The sequence below is a fragment of the Meles meles genome, chromosome 9 (assembly GCF_922984935.1).
Source record: "Meles meles chromosome 9, mMelMel3.1 paternal haplotype, whole genome shotgun sequence".
Lineage (NCBI taxonomy): Eukaryota > Metazoa > Chordata > Mammalia > Carnivora > Mustelidae > Meles > Meles meles.
The window spans coordinates 53,107,321-53,132,995 of record NC_060074.1 but is presented as its reverse complement, the minus strand read 5'-3'; the positions used below and the strand labels follow the sequence as shown (position 1 = coordinate 53,132,995).

General features: G+C 37.9%; 1 protein-coding gene across 3 annotated transcripts in view; it reads right to left on the bottom strand.

Moving 5' to 3' along the window:
* The window catches only part of KCNJ3 (potassium inwardly rectifying channel subfamily J member 3), a 151,663-nt gene extending 127,875 nt beyond the window's left edge, over nt 1–23,788 (bottom strand). Inside the window, exons 1-3 of one of the 3 annotated variants that reach the window (XM_046019865.1) lie at nt 23,567–23,782; nt 21,702–22,459; nt 11,007–11,223 (exon numbers count right to left, since the gene is read on the bottom strand). In XM_046019865.1, the coding sequence (XP_045875821.1) occupies nt 11,007–11,223; nt 21,702–22,403 (919 nt within the window). In that variant the 5' untranslated portion in view covers nt 22,404–22,459; nt 23,567–23,782. Of the gene's footprint in view, nt 1–11,006; nt 11,224–21,701; nt 22,522–23,566 lie in introns of those variants that run through there. The other 2 variants (XM_046019867.1, XM_046019866.1) reach the window with 2 other exon arrangements.
* Nucleotides 23,789–25,675: the final 1,887 nt, after the last annotated feature.

Below are 25,675 nucleotides of genomic sequence, written 5' to 3'. Positions count from 1 at the left end.
TAAATGACAAGAAATCTGAACTAAAAATAAAATTAAACAAAATAAAATAAAGGCTTAAATTATATTAAAAATTAATTCAGAGACATACAAAAAAATTGTTTGACAGTAATTTAAGGAAGACTAAGATACTCTTTCTCCAAAAGCCTTTAAGATTTAATTCTCTCTCTGAAATGGTCTAGACGTCACTGTTCTCTGAACTAGGCAGCAAGAATGGATCATGAGCTATTCTCAGGCTTATGAGTATATTTTTGGCACAGGAGGTTCAGCAAATACATCCCATACATAATCAACACAATTAAGGTAATGCTCCAAGGATAAGTCACCTCTGAACAACAACAACAAAAAAATGTTTTCCTCCTTACTCCTCCGCCCCAGACAGGACCTTCTCAATTTCATGATGGCACCCTGTTATCATTATTAATACATATTAAAATGCCATCATTTATACAATAACTCTATATAATGTTTATCTCATTCAACATATTTTTTCAACAGCAACAATGACTTTCTATTTGAGTTTCAGTTCTAACCTCTCTTGAGCTAAATGGGCCAATGATCTTGGCCCGATCTTGGCCAAGGATCCATAGGCCCAGATAGAGCCCACCACACAGAATTCACAAAGTAATAACTAATCAAAACAAAGCAATGTCAAATTGTGCCTATGATCCTGATTTGTCAAAATGAACTCAGTCTATCTGGATCTCAGGTCTTATCCACTCATTATCACTTTTTATTTAAAAACATATTTACATTTTTATTTAATCTCTGCAATCTCTACAAAAGCTATCCCAGAAAACTCTCAGCAGTTTAGCTTTAATGTCTAAGAGCCTGTGTTAGTCTTAGTATACAGTTGTGAGACTGCTCTTTTGAACTTCACAGTAAGCATAATGATATTCTCTCCTATGAAACAATAAATAACCACAGACAGTGTTCTGGTCTAATGCATGTGTTGCAACTTCAGTGACCAGAATTCTCTCCATCAGCGAGTGGCCCTAACATCCTTGCCTGGCGTTTATATTACATCTTCACACAATGTTCCACAATAGCTATCACATCTTGTTCTTGCTTATGATGATGAATAGCAATGCATTTTAATTCATACTTCTGATTTTCACTGCTTTTCTACCCATATTAATTTGCATTTGGCTACACTGATCAGCACAGTCTGAACAGACACAAAGCTTCATCTCTGAAGACTTGAGAAATTTCAAGAGCTAAGTTCTCTTTCATTTTTATAACATGTCAGTGTGGTAGATTAGGCCAAGACAATGTAGTTGAGTAGTTAATTCAGTAGCTATAAGTGGCTTTCCTGGTTGCTGGATTGATGCATTCTCAAACTGCAGTGTTCTTAATAAGAATCACCTGGATGCTTATTAAAAATGCAGATTTCCTGAGCCACAAACACCAGACACTTTAACACTGTAAATGTAGGTAAAAGCCCAGAAATCAGTATTTTAATAGTTATACCAGTATACCATGGGATTTCAACATACATAGTCCAAAACTTCACTGAAAAAATCTCTGAGAATGCATTAATGTTTAAACTGTGAAATTCCCTGTCATCGAACTATACCGCATCTTATCCAAAACTGTTCTACCCAATTTCAATTCTCCTATATCTACATTTAACAATTAGCTAGATTATCTATAAAGTTTGCTGACTTGTTTTATTCATATCAGCCATAGGTCAGAGTGTCACAAAATTTGGTCTTACACTCCCTAACCCATCCTGCCCCCAATAATTGACCCAGACCAACCTCCTGCAAAGCAAATGAGAAACTTCCATCCTAAGATGCTAGCACTATATTAATTAAATCCCCTATAATATACAGCAGTGAAAATAATCGAGAAAATAACACATGTGAAAATACTATTTGTAAGTATTTTGGGGACTCCAGTGCTGACAAAGGTGGAATAAGGAAAATGCTGGAGTAACTCCAGTCATGAGTCTGAAAAGACCTAATCCACCATTATTAAAGTAAACTTCTCAATCAAATTGAAGTAGGCATTCAGGAAGGTTTAACTAACATTCCTGGCTATTAAGTAGGATAACCAAATACCCTATTTTGCTCAGGACTCCTGGTTTTATTTGTTTTTATCCTTTTTTAAGGTTTTATTTATTTGTCAGAGAGAGAGAGAGCACACATGCGGCGGGGGGGGGGGGGGGTGGCAGTCAGAGAAAGAGGGAGAAGCTGGCTACCCACTGAGCAAGGAGCCTGATGCGGAACTCTATCCCAGGACCCTAGGATCGTGACCTGAGCCAAAAGCAGATGCTTAACTGACTGAGCTACCCCAGCATCCCAAGAGTCCTGGTTTTAGCACTGTAAGACCCATGCCTCATAAAGCTTTCAACTGGCTGAGTTGGCTGGCCACCCTACTTAATGTTTCAGTATTTAGGCATTACATTTGTAAAGCACATTAAAAATCCCTATAATGGACTATCAAAAGAAAATTAGGTTAAGTAGGATTTTATATAGGAATGCTCATGAAAATTAAGGCCTTAGATTTAAGAAAGAACCATGGCACCCTAAAGTTTGAGCTTTATTTTGATTCAACAAATTACTGAAGAAGGATCTCTAAAAAAGAGATCAGGGGCATGAGTCAGAATGCAAACATATTCAGAAGCAATAAATGCTTAACAAATATATAATCATAGAAGTTATTAGGAGGAATGTACGCTGACATTTCCAATATATACAGATTCAAATATCATGGACTTTTAATTGATAAGGTAGAAAGTCTTCTAAAACTACAAAAATTACTTTAAAAAGTAACAGCAATCCGGGTAGGAACAAGAAAACCAAAGAGTTAAACAAGTCACACTTGATGTAGGTCCTGACTACAACAGTTGTGAGGACCTCAATGCTAATGGTTTTGAACCTGCAATGTAGAAGGAGAGATCAAATTGCCAGCGGTCAGAAGAGAACTACCTCAGTTACAACTGAGTTACAACTAGGTGGTTGCTGATCACTATGTTCTGACAGATCACTGAGGAGTCATGATTAATTACAATTTAAAAAGTTAAACAGTTTAATGATTAATTATAATTAATAAAGTTAAGTCGTGTAGGGGACAATTAGAGGCACATCTCAATTATTCAAAGTTGAATTTCTGCTCTGTGATTTATTCATTAGAAAATTTCAAACTGTTTTTAACTAGTAAGGAGAAAAGTCAATGTCTTATTTGTGCTGTTTTATTTCTTTTTCTCCATTTATCCTTTGGTTTCTTTGGGTGCCTCGGCTTCCAAGTTCTAGACTGAAGAACTTCAGTGGGAAGGATCCTAGGGCCCTTTTCTCCATTCCTGTTTAATCACAAATAACAGCTTTGAAACCAGAGGCTTTTTTCCCTTATTTTCAACAGTCGCACAGTTGCCTGAGCCAGACAATTTCACGCAGGACCCAATTACCTCTGATCTGGCCTACTGTAACAGCCTAATAACTGATCTGTCTCCGGTCTCAGCCCCATTCAATCCATTCTCCACCTACAACCAGAAGGACCTTTCAATCATGCAAATATGATCATGGCATTTTACTGCTTAAAATCTTTCAAGAGATTTATTGCCTGCAGAATCAGGACCAAACTGTAAGTCATAGATAAGTTCCTCTCCAGCCAGTTACCCTCCACCGGTTCTAATCTCTGACCATACCAAATTACTTGACTCAACAAAATGAAGTCTCACTTTCTGTCCCTCTAGCCAGAATGCCCAGCAATCTTTATCTTCCTGATGACCTTCTGCTTCTGCTTCCTGTCTCAGCTCATGCCATATCCTCTAGGGAGGGTCTTCTCAGACCTTCTTGAGAACAAATCCATCAGTGATCACTATTCTAGGCCCCTACACAGGACTGACACACATCTGTTTGAGCATATTTTGTTAATACTCATTGTTACTCACCTTCTTTCTCCCTGTGGATGTGGGCTTCTTCCTTAACCGTTTCTATACTAACTCACATTTAATATAACATGGATAATCAACAAGCATGTATTGACTGATTTCCTATAAGAAACAATTTCCTATAAGAAACAAGCTCATAAAAAGAGAGCAACTCTATTAAAATCAGTTAAAAATAACAACTGATCAGAAGTGTTTACTGGGATCTATGAAATACAACATAAATAGCCATTAAAAAAAGTCCTCTAGGGGCGCCTGGGTGGCTCAGTGGGTTAAAGCCTCTGCCTTTCGCTCAGGTCATGATCCCAGGGTCCTGGGATCGAGCCCCGCGTCGGGCTCTCTGCTTGGCAGGGAGCCTGCTTCCTCCTCTCTCTCTCTCTCTGCCTGCCTCTCTCCCTATTTGTGATCTCTATCTGTCAAGTAAATAAATAAAATCTTTAAAAAAAAAAAAAAAAAAAAGTCCTCTATCAGTCTCTGTAGGTATAATAAAGTACATAAGTGATGAAGGTGAAAAATTACACATATATATGTATATATGAATATACACACACACACAAATATATATGTATACACACACATAAAGGGACATGGTTGCTCTTAATAATGTTCTAGTTATATAAGCAACTTATACATAAAAGGAAATGCAGGCAAATGAACAATATGAACTGAGAATTCATGAAATAAAACTAATAGCCCATAGATACAATAATTTTAACCTCATTAGTAATCAGAAAGAATAAAATAATGCCAGATTGGGGAAAAAATCAATTGTAATATCCATTATTGGCAAGGGTATGAAGAAATGGGCACCTTCACAGTTGTGAATTGTTACCAACTTTCTGGATAGCAATCTTAACATATGCATTAAAAACTAGCAGATTTATATGCCTCTTTCCCCAAGAATCCTATCTCTAGCGATTTATAGAATGTTGGTGTAAATGAATTAAAACTATGAACTATAAAATATGTACTTTATTAAAAGGAAATGCCTAAAAAGTCCAGACTAGAAGATAGCATAGATTAGCATACAAGAACACCATTAAAACTAATGGTGGAGAATTACAATTTGATGTGAAAGGTGTTAATAGTATATTATACAATAAAGTAAGTTATAAAACAGTACATGTGGCCTACTAACAGTATATCTGAATGCAGATACCTGAAAGGTTAATGAGGTTAATAAGGTAGCAGTACAGTGGTTGAAATTAAGAGTAGTTTTTATTTTGCATATTTGTGGGTTTTATTTGTTCTTTAATGAGCATTATTTAATAATCATTTCATAGTCAAAAACAGCTTTTTAAAGTGAATTATTAAAGAAAAATATAGACTAAAGAAAAACACCTACAGGGAAGAGTGAATAAATATGGCAACAAAAATGGTATTATTGCAGACAGGGGAGCCAAAAGTGAGCATCAGTGTATGGACATTACATTAAAGAAAAGCAGCCTAATTTTCTCAGGAAGAAATACATGCATTTTGATATGACAGTCATTAGGGATTTTTGAGCACAGATATATCATGAAATTCGTGTTGCAAGCAAATTTACTGGGCAATAGTGGTAATCTGCATGTAAGCAGAGATCCTAAATCCACTCCCACGACAAGTACAGTGATTTGGAAGTACTGTTATCAGGGCTTTAAAAAGAATTGAACTGAGAGACCTCCATAAGAGAGAGAGGGGCAGCCAGTACCCTGCTCCTTTGGAGCCTTTACTAATACCCATACCTGGAATGCCCTTCTCGTAAGTTCTACTTAAGATATGGTGTTTGGTCTCAAAGTTCACCTTCTCATTCCAGCCCACCCTGATTTGCCTATGCTCCCAATCCCTCTTCCCTTGCTTTATTTTTTCCACAGAACTGATCACTTTCAACATTCCAGATGAAACACTTTATATTTATTTTGTTTTCTGTTTCCTACATAAGAATATATGTATCCACAAGGGCCGAAATTTGTTGTTGTTAACAAAGGTGTCCCGTAGGGTCAGAAGAGTGTTTAGAGTACAATAGTTATTCAATAGGAATTTGTGGGATGAACAATTGGATCTAAAAAGGGAAAGAGGTGGGGAGTCTGAGATAAAACTACAAACACTAACAGGGACAAACTTTCCAAAATGAGGAGATAATCTGCATGTAATATGATGATTTCGTATTCGGACAAGCTGACTCTGAATTAAAACGGTGGCATCCAAGTAAGGAAAGTGGCCTGGAAGTTAACAATAACTACAAGACCATAACTGGTGAGAGATTTCAGAGTTAAAGATAAAAGGAACGGTGGACTTGTATTCTGTGAATACATTTTAAAAAGTGGAGGGAGAGGAGAGGATGTAGATTTGAAAAGGAAGGAGGCAACGGCAGAGATTTACATTTACAGGAAAGAGGAGGCGGCAGTGGTGCAGGAATCTAGGAACAATCAGAAAACGTAAATTAGAAGAAGTTAAAAAAAAACAAAGAGAGGGAGAATGGGATGTCTCGGAATCCGGGGAAGAACCTTGAGTATAAAAACACAAATAATGGGTTTTGTATTTTTCTAAAGAGCTCGAAATATTTGAGAACAAATACAGTCAACAGGATTTTAGGTAGTAGCTGTGTTAGGTATAGGAGCTTGAGCCACGAGTGGTGGGGAACAGAACTAGCTATAAAGGAGATGGTTTTGGAGAATAAGGACACTTTTCCCCATAGACACTCGGAAAGAGAAAGAGAAGATAATTATGAGAAAAGGATAAGGAGAGTAAAAAAAAAAAAATGTATAAAAACTGAAGTGTCACATTCTTTTTGATAGAATAGGTGGAGATGATATGCCAAGGAAAGGATAGGACAGCTGGGACTGGGGGCATGGAAAGAGAGAAAAGGTCTAAAATAGCTCCCACAGGGAGAGAGCCTGGGAGTGCAGAAAAGACAATTAAAAAGACTGCCAAATAGCAGCAGAGAGCAGATTGAAGTTTGAAAGCATCCAGTTCTAATGAGCCAAATCTGCAATGCTGTTTGCCTCTAGCAGTGCTCTCTCTCCTGAGAAAAGAAACCCAGGGAACCAAAGTTAGAGGTAACAAAGGTTTAGGAATTTACTGGGCCAATAAAGAAGCAAAGGTTATTAATGAAGAGGTGAAGCTCGTGCTCATTGTTGGGAGTGAATATCCAAAATCATCTGAAACAAGGAAGGCACCAGAGTCTAATCATTGAGGAGTATTTCCAAGGAAGTAGGGAAAGTAATTATTATGAGTTCTGAACTGAAAGCTAAAACTTTCAAGGAAATTAGAAAGCTTCTCATTCCCACCCCCACCACCACTCCTGCTGAGACTAAAGGAATGGGAAGAAGCAAATCTAAAAAAGACCAGAAGATTCTTATCAGAGGACTGATGTGAAGTGAAATGAGCAGCGTGTGCGTGCGTGTGTGTGTGTGTGTGTGTGTGTGTGTGTGTGTGTGTTGGGGAAGGGAAGGATGGGTATTACTACTAACACAAAAAAAGTCATAACTACCTAAAGTTGTATGCATTTCAAAGGCATTAGGGTCACTCATTTTTAAACTACAAGGCAACCTGCTAGAACGAAAAAAAAAAGTGTATTTTGTTTATTATACACAATTTGAGATTTCTACCATATAAATACAATCCCAATGCTTTTTTAGTCAAATCCCAATGCTTCCCATTGGCTCAACACAGTCATCTGTAGTGCAGAGATGGCCTCTCCACCTCTCTGACTTCTCACCCCACTCTCCATCCACATCATTCACTCTGCTCCAACCACCTCTGCCTATTTTTAGTTTCTGGAAAAATCTAACTGATTCCCAATGAAGGACCCTTGCCAGCCATTCTGTTCTCCCAGCCAGGACCAGGAGGGCCTTCTTGACAGTCAGGTCTCTGCTTAGGTGTCACCTCAGAGAGAGCTCTTCTGTCAACCCAAAGTGCCGTGAAAGGCACTCTCTCCCATCACCTGGTTTTGTAGTGCTTTTTATTCCTGACACATTTTTCCTGATAAAAGCTTGCTTATTTATTTTTCTTGTTGGCCATCTGCCTCCTCCACTTAGAATAAGACCTCCATGAGGAAAGGGATTCTGGCTGTCTTGGTCACCACCACATTGCCAGCATTTCAAAGACTACCAAGCACACAGTGTGCATTCAATTATTTATTGAATGAATGAATGAATGAATGAATGATAAAACTTAGTATTTTAATGTTAAACATGATGGGACATTACACTGTGTATATGTTTGTTCCTAAGACCGTGTTCCAGAAAACTGAGTTTATGTGAGATAAAAATGGTATTATTGCTATCTCAGAACATCCTAAAATACCATATCTGTCTTATTACAAGCAATACATATTATGAGAAAGAAAACTTGATTGTAAATGGAAAGATAAAGGAGGAAACCTCCCTGAAGACGAATCCAAATATATCTCAGTAAAGATATAAATGATCAGATGCACATAAAAATATTTCTGTTATTTTTGCTAGGATCAGAGAGGTTTGGAAATATAGACAGATTTTACAGAATTTGAACAGTGTGGGATTTAATTAGTTAGGGCACATACACAAACAAAATGTCAGATAAATTTTCCAAAAATAATCTTATAAATTATGAATAATGTTTTTGCTGTTTGTCTTGCTATATTTTATCTAGAAACAGGCTCAATTTTGAGGTCAGAAAAAGCAGATTTTAATCTTTTCTCCATAAAAGGCAATCTCAAAATAAGAAATTCAGGCTCCAGTCAAGTTTTCACACTTTCTGTGTTAAGTATTCTCTGCCGGTTCATTGTTACCAAAACAAAACAAAATAAAGTGAAAAGAAAATAAAGAAAAAAAAGAGAGGGTAGGAAATGTTAAAATCTGCAGTCTTAATGAATAATTTTACAAATAAAACTACTAATTACCTTATATAGGACATTATTTATTAACTAAAATCCTCTGAAATCTGATGAAAATGTATCAGTTAAGTCCATACACAGGTATATTTTCAAAATCTCATAAGATATCCATGTAGCAGCCAAAAATCAAAAGGTTAATGAATAAAGAAACCTTAGACGAATCCAAATTGAGACATGTTCTACAAAATACCTGACCTATGCTATTCAAGTACATCAAGGTCAACAACACAAAGCAAGGCTGAAGAACTATTCCATCTTAAACCTGAGGAGACAAGTAAAGAGCATAATCCTTAATCTGATGTTGAATGGGGCTGTTGGAATGGTGGAGGGTAGCTACGATGGCAATTACTATTTCCAGATGAAATCTGAACATGGACTGTGAGCTAAATGGTAGAATTCTATCATAGTTAAATTTTCTAATTTTTTTCTGAATTTCACTGTGATTTTGCAGGAAAACTTTCTCATTCTTAAGAAACACAAACAAACTAGGGATAAATAGGGAAAATTAATGGATGGATGGATGGATGGATGGATGGATGGATGGAAAGATGATAGATAGATCAATCATTCAATCAACTGGCCTAATGAAAAATTTCTAAGATTGTCAGGTGAAACAAAAACCTCACTCATGATCAGAATAACAGTAAATAATTAGTAAACAGATGTGTCAAATATAGAACCATATGCTATAATAAATAAATCAATAAGAATTGTAATATCTGCTGTTTAAGCCCTAACAATATAACATTACTTCATTAAGTGAGATGAATAAAAATTAAAAATGAAATGTAAAGATTCATTGAACTAGAACCTTTTGCAACTGTTTTCATTATTTATCAATAGATGGTATATTAGAAATATACTATGGCATCATTTCAATTTTGAGTTACAACAATAATTGGAGGATTTAAACCACAAAATAGTCCACAGAAATCAAACTGCAGATATACATTACTGATTTAAATCTTTACTCATTGTCCCTAAAAATCTTAATCTTTAAACTAAAGCACTAATAATAATAAAAATAATAGTAATACAGCAAGCAGCTTTGAGGTGGTTATTATACCATTCTTACTTTACAGAGAAGGAAAAGAAGCTTATACAGATTAACTATCTTCCCCAAAATTGAAACAGTGGTATGTGATAGCCGCACAAAGATTAAAAGGCTTGCCTTCTCCTGCTCCTTGAACAATACTCTATACCATGGTGGGAGATTTTTTCATTACGTAACATCTCCCACCTTAGTATAAAGCTTGAACATGTCCATGTTATGCCAACGTTACTTTCAAAATAGCTATAGTTTTACATAACAATTAGCATTGTAATATTGAAGTGACATTGGTAGAAAAAATGAGAGCTAAGGTATTTCTTGCTTTTTCATTACTTATAGAAAGGGCAAAATTGAAGATACACATTCATGCATGTATACACGCACTTATTGTGTGTGTGTGTGTGTGTGTGTGTGTGTCCGCACGCACGCACACACACAAGTAGAGATGTACAGATATATTGGTCTCGAGTATCTAGCAGGTTCCAAACCAACTGGGCAATACTCAGACGCCAAATAATATATTCTGATTTATTGTTTCTTTCCTTTGTTCCTGACTCTCCTCACAGTGCAGCAAACTGTAAATATTTGGGACATACCAAAGTTACAGTGTATCTTAAGGAATAACATATAGCACATAACTATACCGAAGCAGGAAAAGAAAAATATCTTTAAAAATATTTTTGGTCAAGGTTTAGCTGAGGAAATCTACTGACCCACTTTGAAATTAAAATGCGGCTTTAGCACAGACACACACAGGGAATTTTCCACTGAGGTTGCACATAATATCGAAGCTCTACCAATGACACCCCGAACCACCATCCCCAAGGCAAGAATATCCATGCTGAGTTTAGGCAGCTCACTAATTACCCTGAATTTATTTTAACCTTACATCTTTTTAAAAAATTATGATTATAGGAAATCTAACTTTGCAATTAGACTAAAATATCATAATCATTTCTAGGAGTCATCTGTTTCCTTTTTTTTTTTTTTTTTTTTGCTGTATTCCTGAGTTAACATTACACACGCAATGATCACAACAGTAATCTTCATTTTCAAAGTGTTATCAACTTAATGTCACAAAGAAATAAGTCAGTATTTTCAATACTGTGAGTTGAGATATTTCGACCCATTCATGATAGATACTGTGCTATAATATAAAGTTATTATAGAACAAAGAAATGTGATGACAGATCTGTGTTTCTACTCACCAGTGGTTTCCACAATGCCTTCTAGGATGACGACAATCTCGAACTGTTCAGTTTGCATGCTTCGCTGCGATAGGTCATAAAAGGGGCTTTTGGCATCGATCACGTGGCAAATTGTGAGGGGGGAAACAAGAAAAAGTTGATCTGCCCCTGTACTAAAACCTACATCCAGTTCAAGTTGGTCAAGGGGAAGGAACTCACCCTCAGGTGTCTGCCGAGACTAGACAAGCACACAGAAAAAGAGAAGAAATCACCACTTGTACTGAAATTTTCAAGGCAGCCCAACAGTAATTTACATCATTGCCAACATTCAGCACTATCAATCATCTGCAACAAAATCCAAACAAATCATTATGCAGCTATGCTCTAGCAAACGGGCCGAAATCCCACATAGCTCATGGGGAACATACATGCATTATTTATAATATACGACTTACTATAATTATCATTCCCTAACTCATGAGCTTTGGAGAAATGCCTGGTCCAACAATGGCTGTTAGCACAAACTGTGGAACCGAGTGTCCATGTGCTACTGCTTGACATAAATCACTTCAGGGTAACTCATTGCATGCCAGATTTGTTTTCCTCACAAAGCAAATAAATGGGCACTTCTTAGGGAGTTTGTTAAAGCTGAAAAAGGTTGATCGTAATTTCAGAAAAGATTAACTGCATTGTTACAAAGCAAACCAATAAGTTTTCTAGGACTTTTGAAAAGTAACAGATAGATATAAACTTTGATATAAAAGTGAAGATGATATCTTATTATGTTATGCACACAATAGGTCACATAATAAAAAGAAAAGGCATATGATGTCAGCTGATAGCTTTCAAACTCCCAATACCAAACTGCATTAAAGTTGGTTAGCTCTCTGTTTATTTCATGAATTTTAAAACATAGTGTAAAAGCTGTGCTACATTGAAATTTTTTAAACAAAATGCAATTAAAAATCTATATTAGGTAAACTTTCAGTTTCCTACAACTTTCATAAGGTAGTGGCGTTCGGTATCAGTATAAATCATTATAAAAAACTTAAATCGCTTATATGCTAAAACTCTGAACGAGTACCTAAAAATGACAATGAACAATTCGCAAGCCATGAAAGTTAACGTCTTTCTTTTCTATTCATTCTTATTTTATTTTCCGTATCTGTTCCTTATAAAGATCATATATAAGCAAATATTTGTTTGCTTTAAATGATGATGCTGGTAAAATAAGGGTTAAATAGTTGCATACAGAAAAACCTGCGGCAGGGTGGGAGCTAGCTGCTGGTCAAATGGGGCTTGGAAGAATCCAATACATTTAACAGAATCTGCAAAGCTCATTTACAAAACTGAATCTATAACACTAGTCTGTGCAATGAAGTGATAGTGCAAAGACAAAATCCTTCCTTTTGGTAAGGTCAGTGTTCCAAGAAATACCTTGGCTTTTTAAGCAGAGTAAATGGGTCTGAAAACACTGAGAAATATGGTTTAGTAAGCTGTCCTCTGTGACAAAACTAAACCAAGTTAGTGGTAGATGGTCACCGCAGCAATTTTAGACTCCCAACAGCAGAATCAATTAGGCAGGCTATTTTGTAATTAGTGATATTCAGGAATTTTATTTGCGTAGAAAAAAAATCCAATGAAAATGGTGAGAATATTTTTCTTCTCTGCCTTGTGAGTAGCTGACTAAAGAAGAGTAAGAAGAAAAGGGGGGGGGGGTAGAAAGAGGAAGTAGAGGAAGGAGAAGGAGGAGGAGAAGGAGAAGAAGAAAAAAGAGAAGAAGGAGAAGGAAGAGAAGAGGAGGAGGAAGAAACACAATGATTAGTGACAAGAAAAAAAAATCCATGGGAAAACCTAATAGTCCAAAAATAAAAACAGTAGCTCTAACAACCAATGTAGGAGAAAACTAGACATTTTTGAAGCCAGTAGCAGTTACCTGTATTTCTAACTTATTCCCAAATTGGTAAAATATGAATGAGACCAGCATCCTTCCAACTAGAAAACGGTATAACAAGTACTGATTAGTACTACAAAATAAAAACCAAAAACAAAACAAAAACAAATAAAAACAAAACCCTGTGTCATTTTTCTCTCACCTAGTAAGAAGCAGGTGCTATATAAACACAAGGTGGTATTCTGATGTTTGTAGTTAATGAACAGAATTTGGGCCATTTCACTAGTTATTCTAAGGTCTGCTTTTTCTGTACTAAATGAAAATGTCCATAAAAATAATTCCTTAAAAACTCAGTTTTTTTTCCATTTATTTTAAAATAATTTTCCCCCCAAAAGATGTATTTTTTCTTATTTATATACATATATACACATCAAAACTAAAATTAATCTTCCTTTTTTAATATATTTGATATTTATACCTGTGCCTCATTCTAAAAGGCTGTAATCTATTAACTTTCATATTTTCTGATCATTCAACAAACCATGAAGAGAAGTGGCCTAGAAACAAGCTATCAGGAGAAAGCCAACCTAGAATAAGAAATGTTTCATTTTTAGCAAGCAGTTAACTCATATATAGGTAATTAAGACTCAAATATAGGTATATATATAGGTAATTATATATATAGGTAATTAATATAGGTAATTATAGGTAATTAATATATATATATAGGTAATTAAGACTCAAATATATAAAAATCTGTTCCATTCAGACTCCATATATCTTCTGGTTTTAAAATCTTTTATATATATACAAAATTATACCTATGTTCCTCCTTCCCAAAATGCTTTATATTCCATCCAAGTCTTAGCAGAAACAAAGTTGACAACTGTACCTATTAGGTGACGCTATGCGTAAAGTAACACTTTCATTATTTTGAAAGATATTTTCCATGATTACATACTTTTCAGATGAGTAAAATTCCCTGCATATTCATTGAAAATTATTTTCCAGTGGGTGCCATATAATTTAACCTTTCTTTAAATGATTCTGAGACATTGCAGGTATCCACAATTTTGTCTTTTGAGTCTTCGTCCTTCATGTTAGGTCAACAAATATTTCAGCTATCAAAATGCTTACCTCCCTGATTTTGGTTTGCTTCTCTGACCTTGTAATAGACTGGGAAGCCTAGTCATTTCTGTAAGTAAACAGAAAGCTCTTCTTTTAGAGGAGTGAACGGTGTGGTTTGAATGTGGCAGGTGTTTGGAGTACTAGAATTGTCTGAAGTCTGAGCTCCTGGATAGAGCAAAGTTAGCTTATCAGTGCTCAGCCAAATACAATGTTCCAAAAACCTGCATATGCTTACCAAATACATTTTCAGAAGCAAGTTAGTTTTAAGTCTCTCCACTTGCGTAAGTAAGAGAACTGTTCAAGAACTGTGATCTACACATGTAAATGAAAAGGAAAGCAGAAAGAAAGGAGTTATATATGTACCTTCATATGATTAAAGTGTGATCTCTACCTTGAGTGTGTGATAAATTAATGGCACTAATATTCCATCAGTTTCTAGTTTTCCTATTTAGCTATCAATTACCAAATTTCACCCAGGAATTTTGATAACAAGCAGAAAAACTGCAGGAAAAATCAAGCTAACCTTTCTTTATTATGTCTCCTTAAAAATTATGAAATAAGAAGAAATCTTTCATTAACAGAGCAGTTTGCTGATGATCTACCTGATCTCCTTTAGCTCTATAAACCTCCTAAGCCTATAGGAATGCAGAATCATGATCATTTCCTAGATAAAAATGTATAAACAGATATGGTCAATATCAATATAATTCCAAATAATTGCTATAGATTAAGATTAATGCTGATAAATTACTAAAATTCCTAAAAATCTGATTACTAAGGTTGACTTCATTTGATGAAATAATCATTTAGAATCATAAAATGACTGAATGAATAAGAAAGTGAGAAAGAAGCACCAAAACAAAAGAGTTCATGGAAAACTGGTAATTCTTAAAAATTTAGCACACAATTTAAAAACACTAGGACTGGAGAATGAGTTCCAGATGACTTTTTTATTTTCAATTGTATGGAATGTGGGGAAGGAAATAAGGAGGATCTTTCTAGTTGATAGCATTATAGCAATTTCTGGGAGATAAGAAAACAATTTTTAAAATCTGAGGCTTAAAGTTTATTTAAATTTACTGTATAAAAAATTATAAGTAGAACATGGATTTTTGAAATGGTTTTGTACAACTTAGAATGTGGCAATAATTTCTAAGTTACTCTTCATTATAAAAATGCTATATAAAAGTATTTCGATTATATACATTTTAATTATATGGAAACGTGGATATGTGTAAAAGATTATGTCTCATCTTACAGTCTCATGTACTGATCTCAAAGAAGCAGCTAATATCAAATGACTTTGAACTCCCTTAAAGTCTAAAAGAGGCCTACTGGATAATCAATTACAAATTCTGACTAAAGATGAAAAACGATTCAAAAGTCACAGATGCCTGGAAGGGATTATCAATGTCATGAACTCTATAGACAAATAGCTTTCATATTACAGATGAAAGACTATGGAGTACATGTCCAAATACGTGTGCACACATACACACACACACACACACACACACACACACGCACACACACATTTAGAACTGCCCTGGCATCTCTTCCCTCTGTGAGATTTGTAACCATTTACCCACATTCATTCAACAGGAACACACTCCACCAATATAATCAATCTCTTTGCAGCCTTTCTCCCATCTCTCTAACCCAAAACACTGTTCTAATTATAACCATTGTTCTCTTTCCTAGCTTGGAGGGAGGCTAGGGGAATGTTGAAAAGAACATTTAATCACTACCATCTGATTCATGAGATGTGCCTCTATCATACTCTAAGGCTTGTCCTGTGTCCCACTACCTCCCACTAGAGTCTACTGGAAAAGGATGCTGAGGGCCACTGGTCAGGAAGGAAAAGACAGGAAAGGAAACTAAGATGGAGAGGGCAAGCCCTCTGTGCCTCCCACCTCCCACCATTTTACATTTATCTGTAATTTCATTTCTCCTCTTTAAATGTGCAATGTGTGTGTTTGTATGTGTGTGTGTGTGTGTGTGTTGAATACATACTGAAGTCACAAAATCACAAATGAAATGAAGTTGCAGTGCTATCTGCAAGCTAAAATTAGGAAATAAGCTAAAAACAGGTACTAGAATAAGGAACAAAAGTACCCTGTGACTTGAAGCAGTTCTGGCAATGGATTTGGGACTCAGACCAAAATGCAATCCAGGTACAAGAGAGTATGGACCTAGATTTTTATCTAGGCTACCTCTAATTAAATTGTACATTTCTTTTGACTCCTTAAGTTTGAAATTTCATCAATACTCATGTAGAAAAAATATGACCAACATCAAGTCTAAAATTAAAAAATGTAATGCTAAGATAATCATCCCATAAAAATATGTTTATTTTCATGAAAAGAAAGTACCTTATAGAACAAAATGTAATTTATCTTGTAATAAATTATGTGAGGCTTTTATACTATTCAAATGAAAGAACAGCTTTATAATTCCTTGAGGGCCTTTTATGGAATTTATAATAACTGTGGACAGGATTTGTAACCCTGCATGCACATTTTCCTCCTACTCACCAAACTCCCTCAAATCCATCAAATATTTTTTTCCTACTTCTCTTTATCATTTGTTCTCACCTACTGCTGTTAATTTGTGGGTCTTTGTGTCCCTTATTTCTGTTCACACTGTATTACCCTGAGCACAAGCTACACTGCATTTTTCAGGAAACGTATTAAAAATATATATATTACTAGTATTTTTTGAAAGAATAAGAATTCGGCTTTTTAAAAAACTTCTTTACCTATTGGAGAATTATACTCATGTCAAAAAAAGCAAAGCTAGACTAGGAACTGTGCTTTCTCTTTAAAGACATAATGAATCCACCTGAAAAAAAGTCACCAAACAATATAGGATCTAGCCCCAAGAGTTCTGGGAAACTTGGTCTTAGGTTCCTTGAATATTTTTACTGACAGCTTGTATGATACTGAGAACAGGTGTTTATTAGGCATACATTTGTGGATTTAATTTTTCTAAAGGAGGTAACTAATTATTTCAAGACCAAAATTAAATTGGCCAAGACCAATTGGTGAAAAGAGTCAGTCATACAAAATAAAGTCACAGAGAATCAAACACCTAACTATGTTTCAGTGCATAGTATGAAATGAAGGCAAACAAATAAAAATATGAAAAAAATCAGGAACCATGTGGTTCAGAAATGACCATGGTTCAAAAATTAACAAAGGTTAAGACATACGAAGAGGATGAAGAGCTTATTGATTTCAAAAACAATAATTTTCTTTTTTATTACATCTGCACTTGCTCACATTCATATGGTGAAACCAGATAGCTGCCAAAATGAGTATTCATATAAATGTAAAATAAAAGACGTGAATACAAGAAGAATATATATGATACATCAAAAGGTGACTGTGCACCATTACCTTTCAATAAGTGAAAGTTAAGGGTTGCAAAACTGCACTCCTAGGAAAGAAAGATAACTATCTGCAATGACTAACAACATGAAGAAGTAAATTATACTTCCATGAGAAAAATTTATCCTTATTTTTATCTTTTAAAATATGGATCCAACAATCATTGATTTTAAAATTTACTTTATGCAAGTAAATATAGTTTGCTTGGATGACTATATAAATACGTATAAACTCATGATGGCTTCTGGATAATAAGCTTCTAAATTCTTGAACAATGTATCAACAACGATTATTTAAATCTTCCCTTACAAGATGTATATCTAGGGCAGTCAACCATTCGTGTTAGATTTACAGAAAGGAGTAGTCAGATTTCCAAATCCTTTAAACTTACTATGAAATTACAAGGTCCAGAGTTTGAGCCATTAGCCTAAAGTCTCAGGCATTTTTATTAAAACCTTCTACTGGGGCGCCTGGGTGGCTCAGTGGGTTAAAGCCTCTGCCTTCGGCTCAGGTCATGATCCCAGAGTCCTGGGATCAAGCCCCACATCGGGCTTTCTGCTCAGCGGGGAGCCTGCTTCCTCCTCTCTCTCTGCCTGCCTCTCTGCCTACTTGTGATCTCTGTCTGTCAAATAAATAAATAAAATCTTAAAAAAAAAAACAACTTTCTGCTAGATGATACATTAACTTAACATGACCATGCTGTTCATTAGTTCCTATAATTTAGAATTTAAAAAAAGAAGGTAACTAAAATAAACTTAAAATCCAAATGAAACATCAATATGAGGATGTGAAGAAGAAAAGAGAAAGAATATTCATTTTAAAAGAGTTTCCTGAAGCTATATTTATGATCAAATTATAAATTTCAAAGAATAACTTCCAATTATATTCTTTAATTTTTACTGAATCTGTTTTTTTTTTAATTTCTGAGTTAAAAAAAAAAAAAAAAAAAGACTGACCACTCCAAGCAAAAAGTTGGAAGATCTATATTTGAATATCAAAATTAATTTCAGTATTTGCAAGCTTGAAAGACAGGAATAGAGTTGAAATAAAATTTGCCTTCACATAGGAGTATGTGGTTGGCTCAGAAAGTAGAGCATTTTTCTCTTGATCTCAGGGTCCTGAGTTCACGTTCCCATGCCGGTTGTATAGATTCCTTAAAAAAAAATGCTTTCATTTAAGTTAATAACATAATTTAAAATAAGGCAGAGAAATTATTTAAAGAACTTATCAAAACTTAGATAATTCAAAAGATATAAGTATGAAAATTCATAGTAGCAAGGACAAGAAAGCCATATTCATGTCCTATCTTCCAAGAATAGAAAGTACTTTATAATCATTAAAAGAATTCTTATATTAATACAGATAAATAAGCTTTTGTTCAAAAAATAAGAAAATAACAATAGAAAAATATAAATGAAATTAAATTAGATAATAGGAAGAACATAGACTATAATTTTTATCATTGAATAGTATGTTTTTAATGCCATAAAATTCTGAATATTTCTCTCTATTAAAAATATATCAATCCTATATTTAAAATGTCAAACAGGGGTTAAAATGGGAAGCTAAATATGCATAATAATATTTAACAAGAAGACTGCATAAGACTGATATCAAAACATTCCACTTATTACTATAAGATTAGGGTACAGCCTCTCTTTCAAAATATAGTTGGATGTTTTGGGTCACTTCAATCTCAGTCTCTAAGAGAACATGAGAGTTAACTTTTTAAAGACAAATCTCCCCTCTAATTTTGCTGAATGTTATGAGCTCCGTAATAAAACAGGACTCCTTTTTAATGAAGTCTAAGGAAATGACAAGAACTATGAGAATTCATTGTAATTACTATGGCTACAGGAAAAATCAACTCAAACAAACAACACTAAGTGGCAGGCTGAAGAACTGACTGACCCTCGCATTCAATAGACAGCAGGACATTATTTCACCATAATTTTCTTTAGATATAAATTGACACTACATGTCAATTATTTTTACTCCTAGCACTGACACCTTCTAACAAATCAAAAGTAAAGAATTTTATAAGAATATTATATATATCATTTTAATTAGATGTTATTTTATCACCTTGTGTTAATATAGCACCCTGCTCCAAATTTTTCAACACCACAAATCTTTTATTGTTTTTAATCAGGACACTCCTTATGGTATATGTGGTACATTGCCTTTACATAAGAATCATTATCAGTGTCCTGAACCACTGTTAGACTGAATACTTCAAATTCATTGTACCTTTGTAAAGAACAAAACAAAACGGAACAACAAAACACACACACACACACACACACACAAAACAAAAAACTGATATGTAGATTAATTCTAATTATTCTGGCTTTGTTAAAACACAATTTAAAAAGTCTAGAAACATCTAAAATATGTTGCCTCAAAAGATACTTATTTTAATAAACGACTATATATTTGAAAAAGTAGAGAACAGCAGTAAATGATCTCTAAAGCCTAATTTTAAATTTCCAATATCCAATCAATATGGTAAACTATTCTTCAATAAGACTCTCACAGTGACACATAAACATGAGTTCCTTGACATAGATATTTACGCTGTATTAATGAGGTGTTCCTATCCTCCATGCAGGCCTGAACTAAAGAGAGAGATTACACATCTTGATCTATTCATTGAAAGAGGCACATAAAACTAACACCAATGCAATAAACATGTCTAGAGACAACTGCTTAGCCTAGTTCAAAAAACTCACTTAGTTCAAATAGTGGTCAATAACACATGTCCTAAGTTACATAAAAACCCGTATGCAGCTCAGTGAAATTAATTATGAAGAACATGGCCTCACATCGTTTATTCATAGTTACCTAAATGAACATGCACATCAAAACTAAGTTGAAAATTTGCCACCAAGCTCTGCAGAAGTTAGTGTGTTTTCCTGTTTATAGTGTATGATGGGGAGTGACAGGGCAGCTGAGTTAAGTCTAACACTCTACTGAGCAACATGATGAAGAGGAATTTGGGTAAGATCTTATAAATAAATTTAAAAAATGACAGGCAAGCCAAACTTTTTAAGAGCACTTTTAACTACAACATCAGTTGAAGCTCTGTAAGACAACATATTTGCAGGATGGCATTGGAATTTCAAAGGCAAAATCTCAAATCTTCATAAGATTTTCATTTTATTAATGCTAAATTCTGAATCTGGCTATGGTTCTCTATGCAACCTCAGATAAATTCTTAAGATTTTATTTGAAATCATCCTTTTCAATTTATGAACAGTTGAAAACTACCTAAGGCAAATGCCTCAGAAAGTTGAGGGTTTTTTTTATAAAAAAGTTGAATTGTAAATGACACACAGAGAGAACTGAGCTTTTTATTTCTTATTCCCAGGCTCTAATTGGATGAATGATAAGGGTGGGCTCTTCTTGTTTGTAGTGGAGCCCTTTAAGGACTAGATGGACCTTATTTTAATAACCACTCCATGAGCAATCTGTCTTAGCATTTACACTGCTGATGGTTAAGAAGCAATCTTCTTTAATGGATGCTGAAAAGCTCCAAGTGAAATCTGTAATTGACAAAGGCTTCATAGAAACTGGCAATTAAGAACAAAATTAACAAGAGGCTCCACAGAAAAAGCACTCAAGCTTTCACAGAATTCTTCTCTAGGAAAATACTTAATAAAAATAAAAATTTGAAAGAGCCCGGTGTTGTTTCTTCCACATTATTAACTACTTTTCTGATCACTGCGCTTGTTAAAAAAAGATGAGCATATACAGTTCATGTTATTGAGTCTAAAAAAATAATTCACCTGCTAATATGTTAGGAGGGAATAAAAAAAGAGATAAAGAAAAAGTAAAGAAAAGCCCTAAGTGAAAATTAAGGCAAGTTCAGGACCTAATTCTTCAAAATAACAGCTGCTCAGTTTTAGTACCTCAAGATTAGTGGAATAGTGTATTGACAACAAATCAGAAACTCTTTAAAGAGCCAAGCAGCACGGGTAGGGAGAACAAGGCCCTCTACCTCAAGGCTCCAGGAGCCAACACCACTCGGTAAGTGTGACTAGTCAGAAAGTGATACAAGCACATTCCAATTATTAATATAAATAAGAGCACGAGAGTGAGTGGAAAAGGAACAGAACTGGCAGCTGTTCTCTCATTGCCCAGTCCTCCAGGCCACCCAACTCCACTCCACCACCCCCGCGCCCTCAAGAAGGTTTACCTGCCAGACAGATCAGACTAAGAGCCGGGAGAGAGTTCTCAGGTGAGCTATTTTCCGCCGTGGAGGGTTGGCGGCAGCCAGGTGGGGAAGGGGCGGGTAACACTTACTTTGAGCAGCTTACAGCGGATCTGCGCGGAGACCATGTGGCTGTTGCGCAGGTTGCCCACCCGGAACATGAGCGTGAGTTTTCCGTCCCTCATGGAGATCACCGCGTGCTCGCTAAACATCAGGGTCTCCGCGCGCTTCTTGGGCTGGGACATCTTGATGAACATGCAGCCAATGAGGAAGGCGTCCACGATGGAGCCGAGGATGGACTGGAAGAGGAAGAGAATGATGCCCTCGGGGCACTTGTCGGTAATGTAGCGGTAGCCATAGCCGATGGTAGCCTCGGTCTCGATGAAGAAGAGGAAGGCGGAGGGGAAGTTATAAACATTGGCGACGCAGGGCGTGTAGTTGCCAACGTGGGCTTTGTTCAGGTCGCCCCGAGTGTAGGCGATCACCCACCACATGGACGCCATGAAGAGCCAGGCCACCGTGTAGGTGAGGATGAAGATGAAGAGGTTCCAGCGCCACTTGAGGTCCACCAGGGTGGTGAAGAGGTCCGAGAGGTAGCGGCTGGTCTCGCTGCCCAGGTTGCCGTGCTGCACATTGCACCGGCCGTTCTTGTCCACGAACCGCTGCCGCTTCTTCTTGGGCACAAGCTGCTGCTGCGGGCCCTGGCCCGGCCCCTGGGGCTGCAAGCCCGAGCCGCTGGACGAGGTGGTCACTACCTGGTAATCGTCCCCAAATTTCCTTCGGAGTGCAGACATAATACGGAGGGACGAGCCAGATTCAAAACGCGAAGCGGAGGCGCAGGGGCCGAGCGCTGCAAACCAGCACCAATAAGGAGGTGGGGGCGGGGGAGAGAGGGGGGACAAAAGCGAGCGCGCCCGGGGTGGGGGGCGCACCCGGCAGGTAGCTGCGCTCTTGGCCCCCTGCGGACTCCTCTCTTCCCCCGGGACGGAGGCTTTCTCTCCAAGCTGAGTCTTAAAACAAGAAAGTGTTCTCCCGCACTCAAGGCAGGAGGGATGCAAGGACCAGGAACCCAAGCGCAATTTTGCCTCCAAGCTTTTCGAGGCTTCTCTTTTCTTCCCCCACCATCGGCATCCCGGGCCACCTTTCGCCTTGCCACAGCCCTCCCGACTACCCTGCAGCCCTCCCAAACTGACTTTTTTAAAATTAATGAGTTGACAGGCGAGTCCCACCCCACCTGCCAACTCGCCAGGCTGCCGAAACTGCGCTACCTGCTCGGACCAGACCCTCCCCCCACCCCGCCGCTCCCCGATCGCCCGCCCCCCGGAACCGCTCCCGGCTCTCCCCGGCACTCCCGCCTCCTATCTTTTGGCCAAAATCCCGCCCAGAGGCATGTCTGCCGGGCACCGGTGCAACACCCCCCCACCCACGCCCTCCGGGCTCAGAGTCCCCGGCTCCGGACTCCAGAGACGCGCTCGCCTGGCGTCGGCGGGCTGCTGAGTTTCCGCGGGCGCCCCCAGGGCCCTCCGGCCGACTCTCAAGGGCCCCCAGGCCGCCCCCGCGCCCAGCGGAGACGCGGCGCTGCGCGAAACCGGAGCACTCACCCACCGGGAGAGGGCAGGAGGAGGCGCAGCGGGCGGCAGCGGCAGCCTGGCCTCGCACTCCGCGCTCACGGCTGTTTTCCTCACCCCCACTTTTCCTGGTGCACCACGGTGGGCACCAACGCAGGTCCCCCAAGCTCCGCACCTCCCTGAGGGCACCACGCTGCCCCCACCAGGAGGACCCTGGAGCGCCCTCCCGGACTGACTTGGGCGCGGGACTTGAGGGTTCCTTGGCGCCGTGCTCTCTTAGCAGGCAACCGCGGTGCTGCTGTAAAGGGTTCGAGCCTCGAGCTGCCGGTCAGACTTTCAGGTTAAAAACCAGCGCCGCTTCAGCCCTTCTTCTGCTTCACGGTGCCTACCTTTGCCTCTTCCCTCCTGGGTCCCCCACTCCCTGTCCGCGCCTCGGTGGCTCCGGGTAAGATGCGAGGCGCGAGCAGGGGCGGCGGGAGAGTGGTGTATGCGCTGGTGCGTGTGATCAGCTGCAGAGCCGCGCTAGCCCCGCCTGTCCCTGCCTTCCCCCGCTGTTCCACCAGCCTGAATTGCACCTCCGCGCCTCAGTTGAGCCCGCAGTGTCTGACAGCTCAGGAAAAGGCGAACCCCTCCAGTGAGGAACAACTCTACATCCGCTCCCCAAAGCCTGCCAACTCTCCTTCTTCGCCCCCGGCCTCAGGTCAGAAAGCCCCAGCAAGCCGCGTATGCTGTCCTCTGAAAGAAGTAATAATACGTCTCTGTAACTAAGGCTCTCATCTAAACCGATGCGTGGATCCGGAGATGCACCATAAACAGAGAAACCAACCGGCACCACCATGGGCATGTTCAGAACTCAGAGTTGCAAGTAGCAGGGGGGTGCTTAGGATGGGAACGGAAGGGAGGGGAGATACTAATAGAAAAATTCACAATTCTTTCTGAAAATGGCTCTATTAGAAACGCTCAGGATGTCCACAGTTAATGTGTGGCTGTAAAGTAGGGAGGAAAACTGGACTTTAATGATCCGGAGCCTGACAGTTAACTTAATGGAAGGGCAAAGTGAAGAAATAGTTAATATAGTGCCCATGTGTAAATACCAGCTTATTTACCACATTTCATGTTCCCTTTAAAATGCTATTGTATCTTATGGCATGCTCCATTCAGTTCAGATACATGAAATTGTTCTTCTTGGAAAATCATCGAATTGTGGTGTTACAAAAGCAAAGGGCTTGCTGTAAGACTCACATGCAAATGAAAATTAGTACATAATCATCCTACTAGTTCTCTGCCAATAGGTACTCTCTTCTACCTCTCTAGCCCTAAACCCTAGTGCAGGTAAGCCTTGCACCTTGTCAGCCATAAGTACAGAACTCTCACTGTCATTCGGTCTCTCTGTGGCATTTGTCATCTATCCCAAGTTACAGAGTGTTCTCCTGCAGGCTCTCTGATAAGAGGTCAGTAACTCTGTTATTCTTTAAGGTTACATAAGAAGGGAAAGTGACACTGTGGGAAGTGGAAACTGCTGTGGGTCTGCAATCATAAGACCTGATTTGAGTCCTGGCCTTGCCATTTACAAACTCTGTGACCTTGAGCAAATAGCTAAACATCTTTGAGCCCCAATCTTCTGCTCTAGAAAAACTGAATTTTAACATTTTCCCAATGTTGGTTTTATTAACTATTTTTGCTGTGAAGGATATTATATACTGGGCTGCCAAGTTGCAACAAGGCCAGATTAGGAATGAGTTTTGGGGGTTGGCCCATGTTGTTACTAACACATACATTCCCTTCTCATTTCTGACTACTCTCCCCCTGACTCCCTCTGCCCTTGTCAGGCTGGCTTCTTTCAATTCCCAAAACCCACAGAGGCGTAAGCCCTATCCTTGTGCCTTGGCCTATCTGTTCTCTCTTCTTGCAGTGTTTTTGACCTGCTGTTCTGTGTTGCTGGCTCCTCCAGTCCCTCAGATCTCAACCTGAAAGCATTCTCCTCAGCAAGGCCTTGGCCGCCTCCCAGGTACCCCCATCACACAGCTCAGTTCATCTACATTTGATTTTCCTAGCCGCCATTTTCTTCATTTGTTCATTCGCTCCACCCACCCCCCTGCCCCCATCACAGTCCTGGCAAGTAAGCTCTACAGGAGCAAGAATTTTGTCTGTTCTTGTTCTTTTTCTGTCTTGTTCACTGCTACGTCCCCAAATCCTGGGACACTACCAGTCACATAGTCAGGCCACTATAAATATTTGTAGAATCAATAACAGATATGCCAATCTATAACAAATGTACCAATCTGTATCACTAGAAACTCCATGTACACTGAAACTCTCTCTGAATGATACAGAATTGGAAGTCATCACTAAATCAATTATAGGATTTAATATAAAAGAATGTGTCCATTTTTAAAAAGCGATATTTTCCGTGCTTGTTAACTTTGGAACTGATATTCAATGAGCTGCCAAATGTTTTTGAATGTATTGCTACAATATCTCTCAGGATTTCCCCCTCT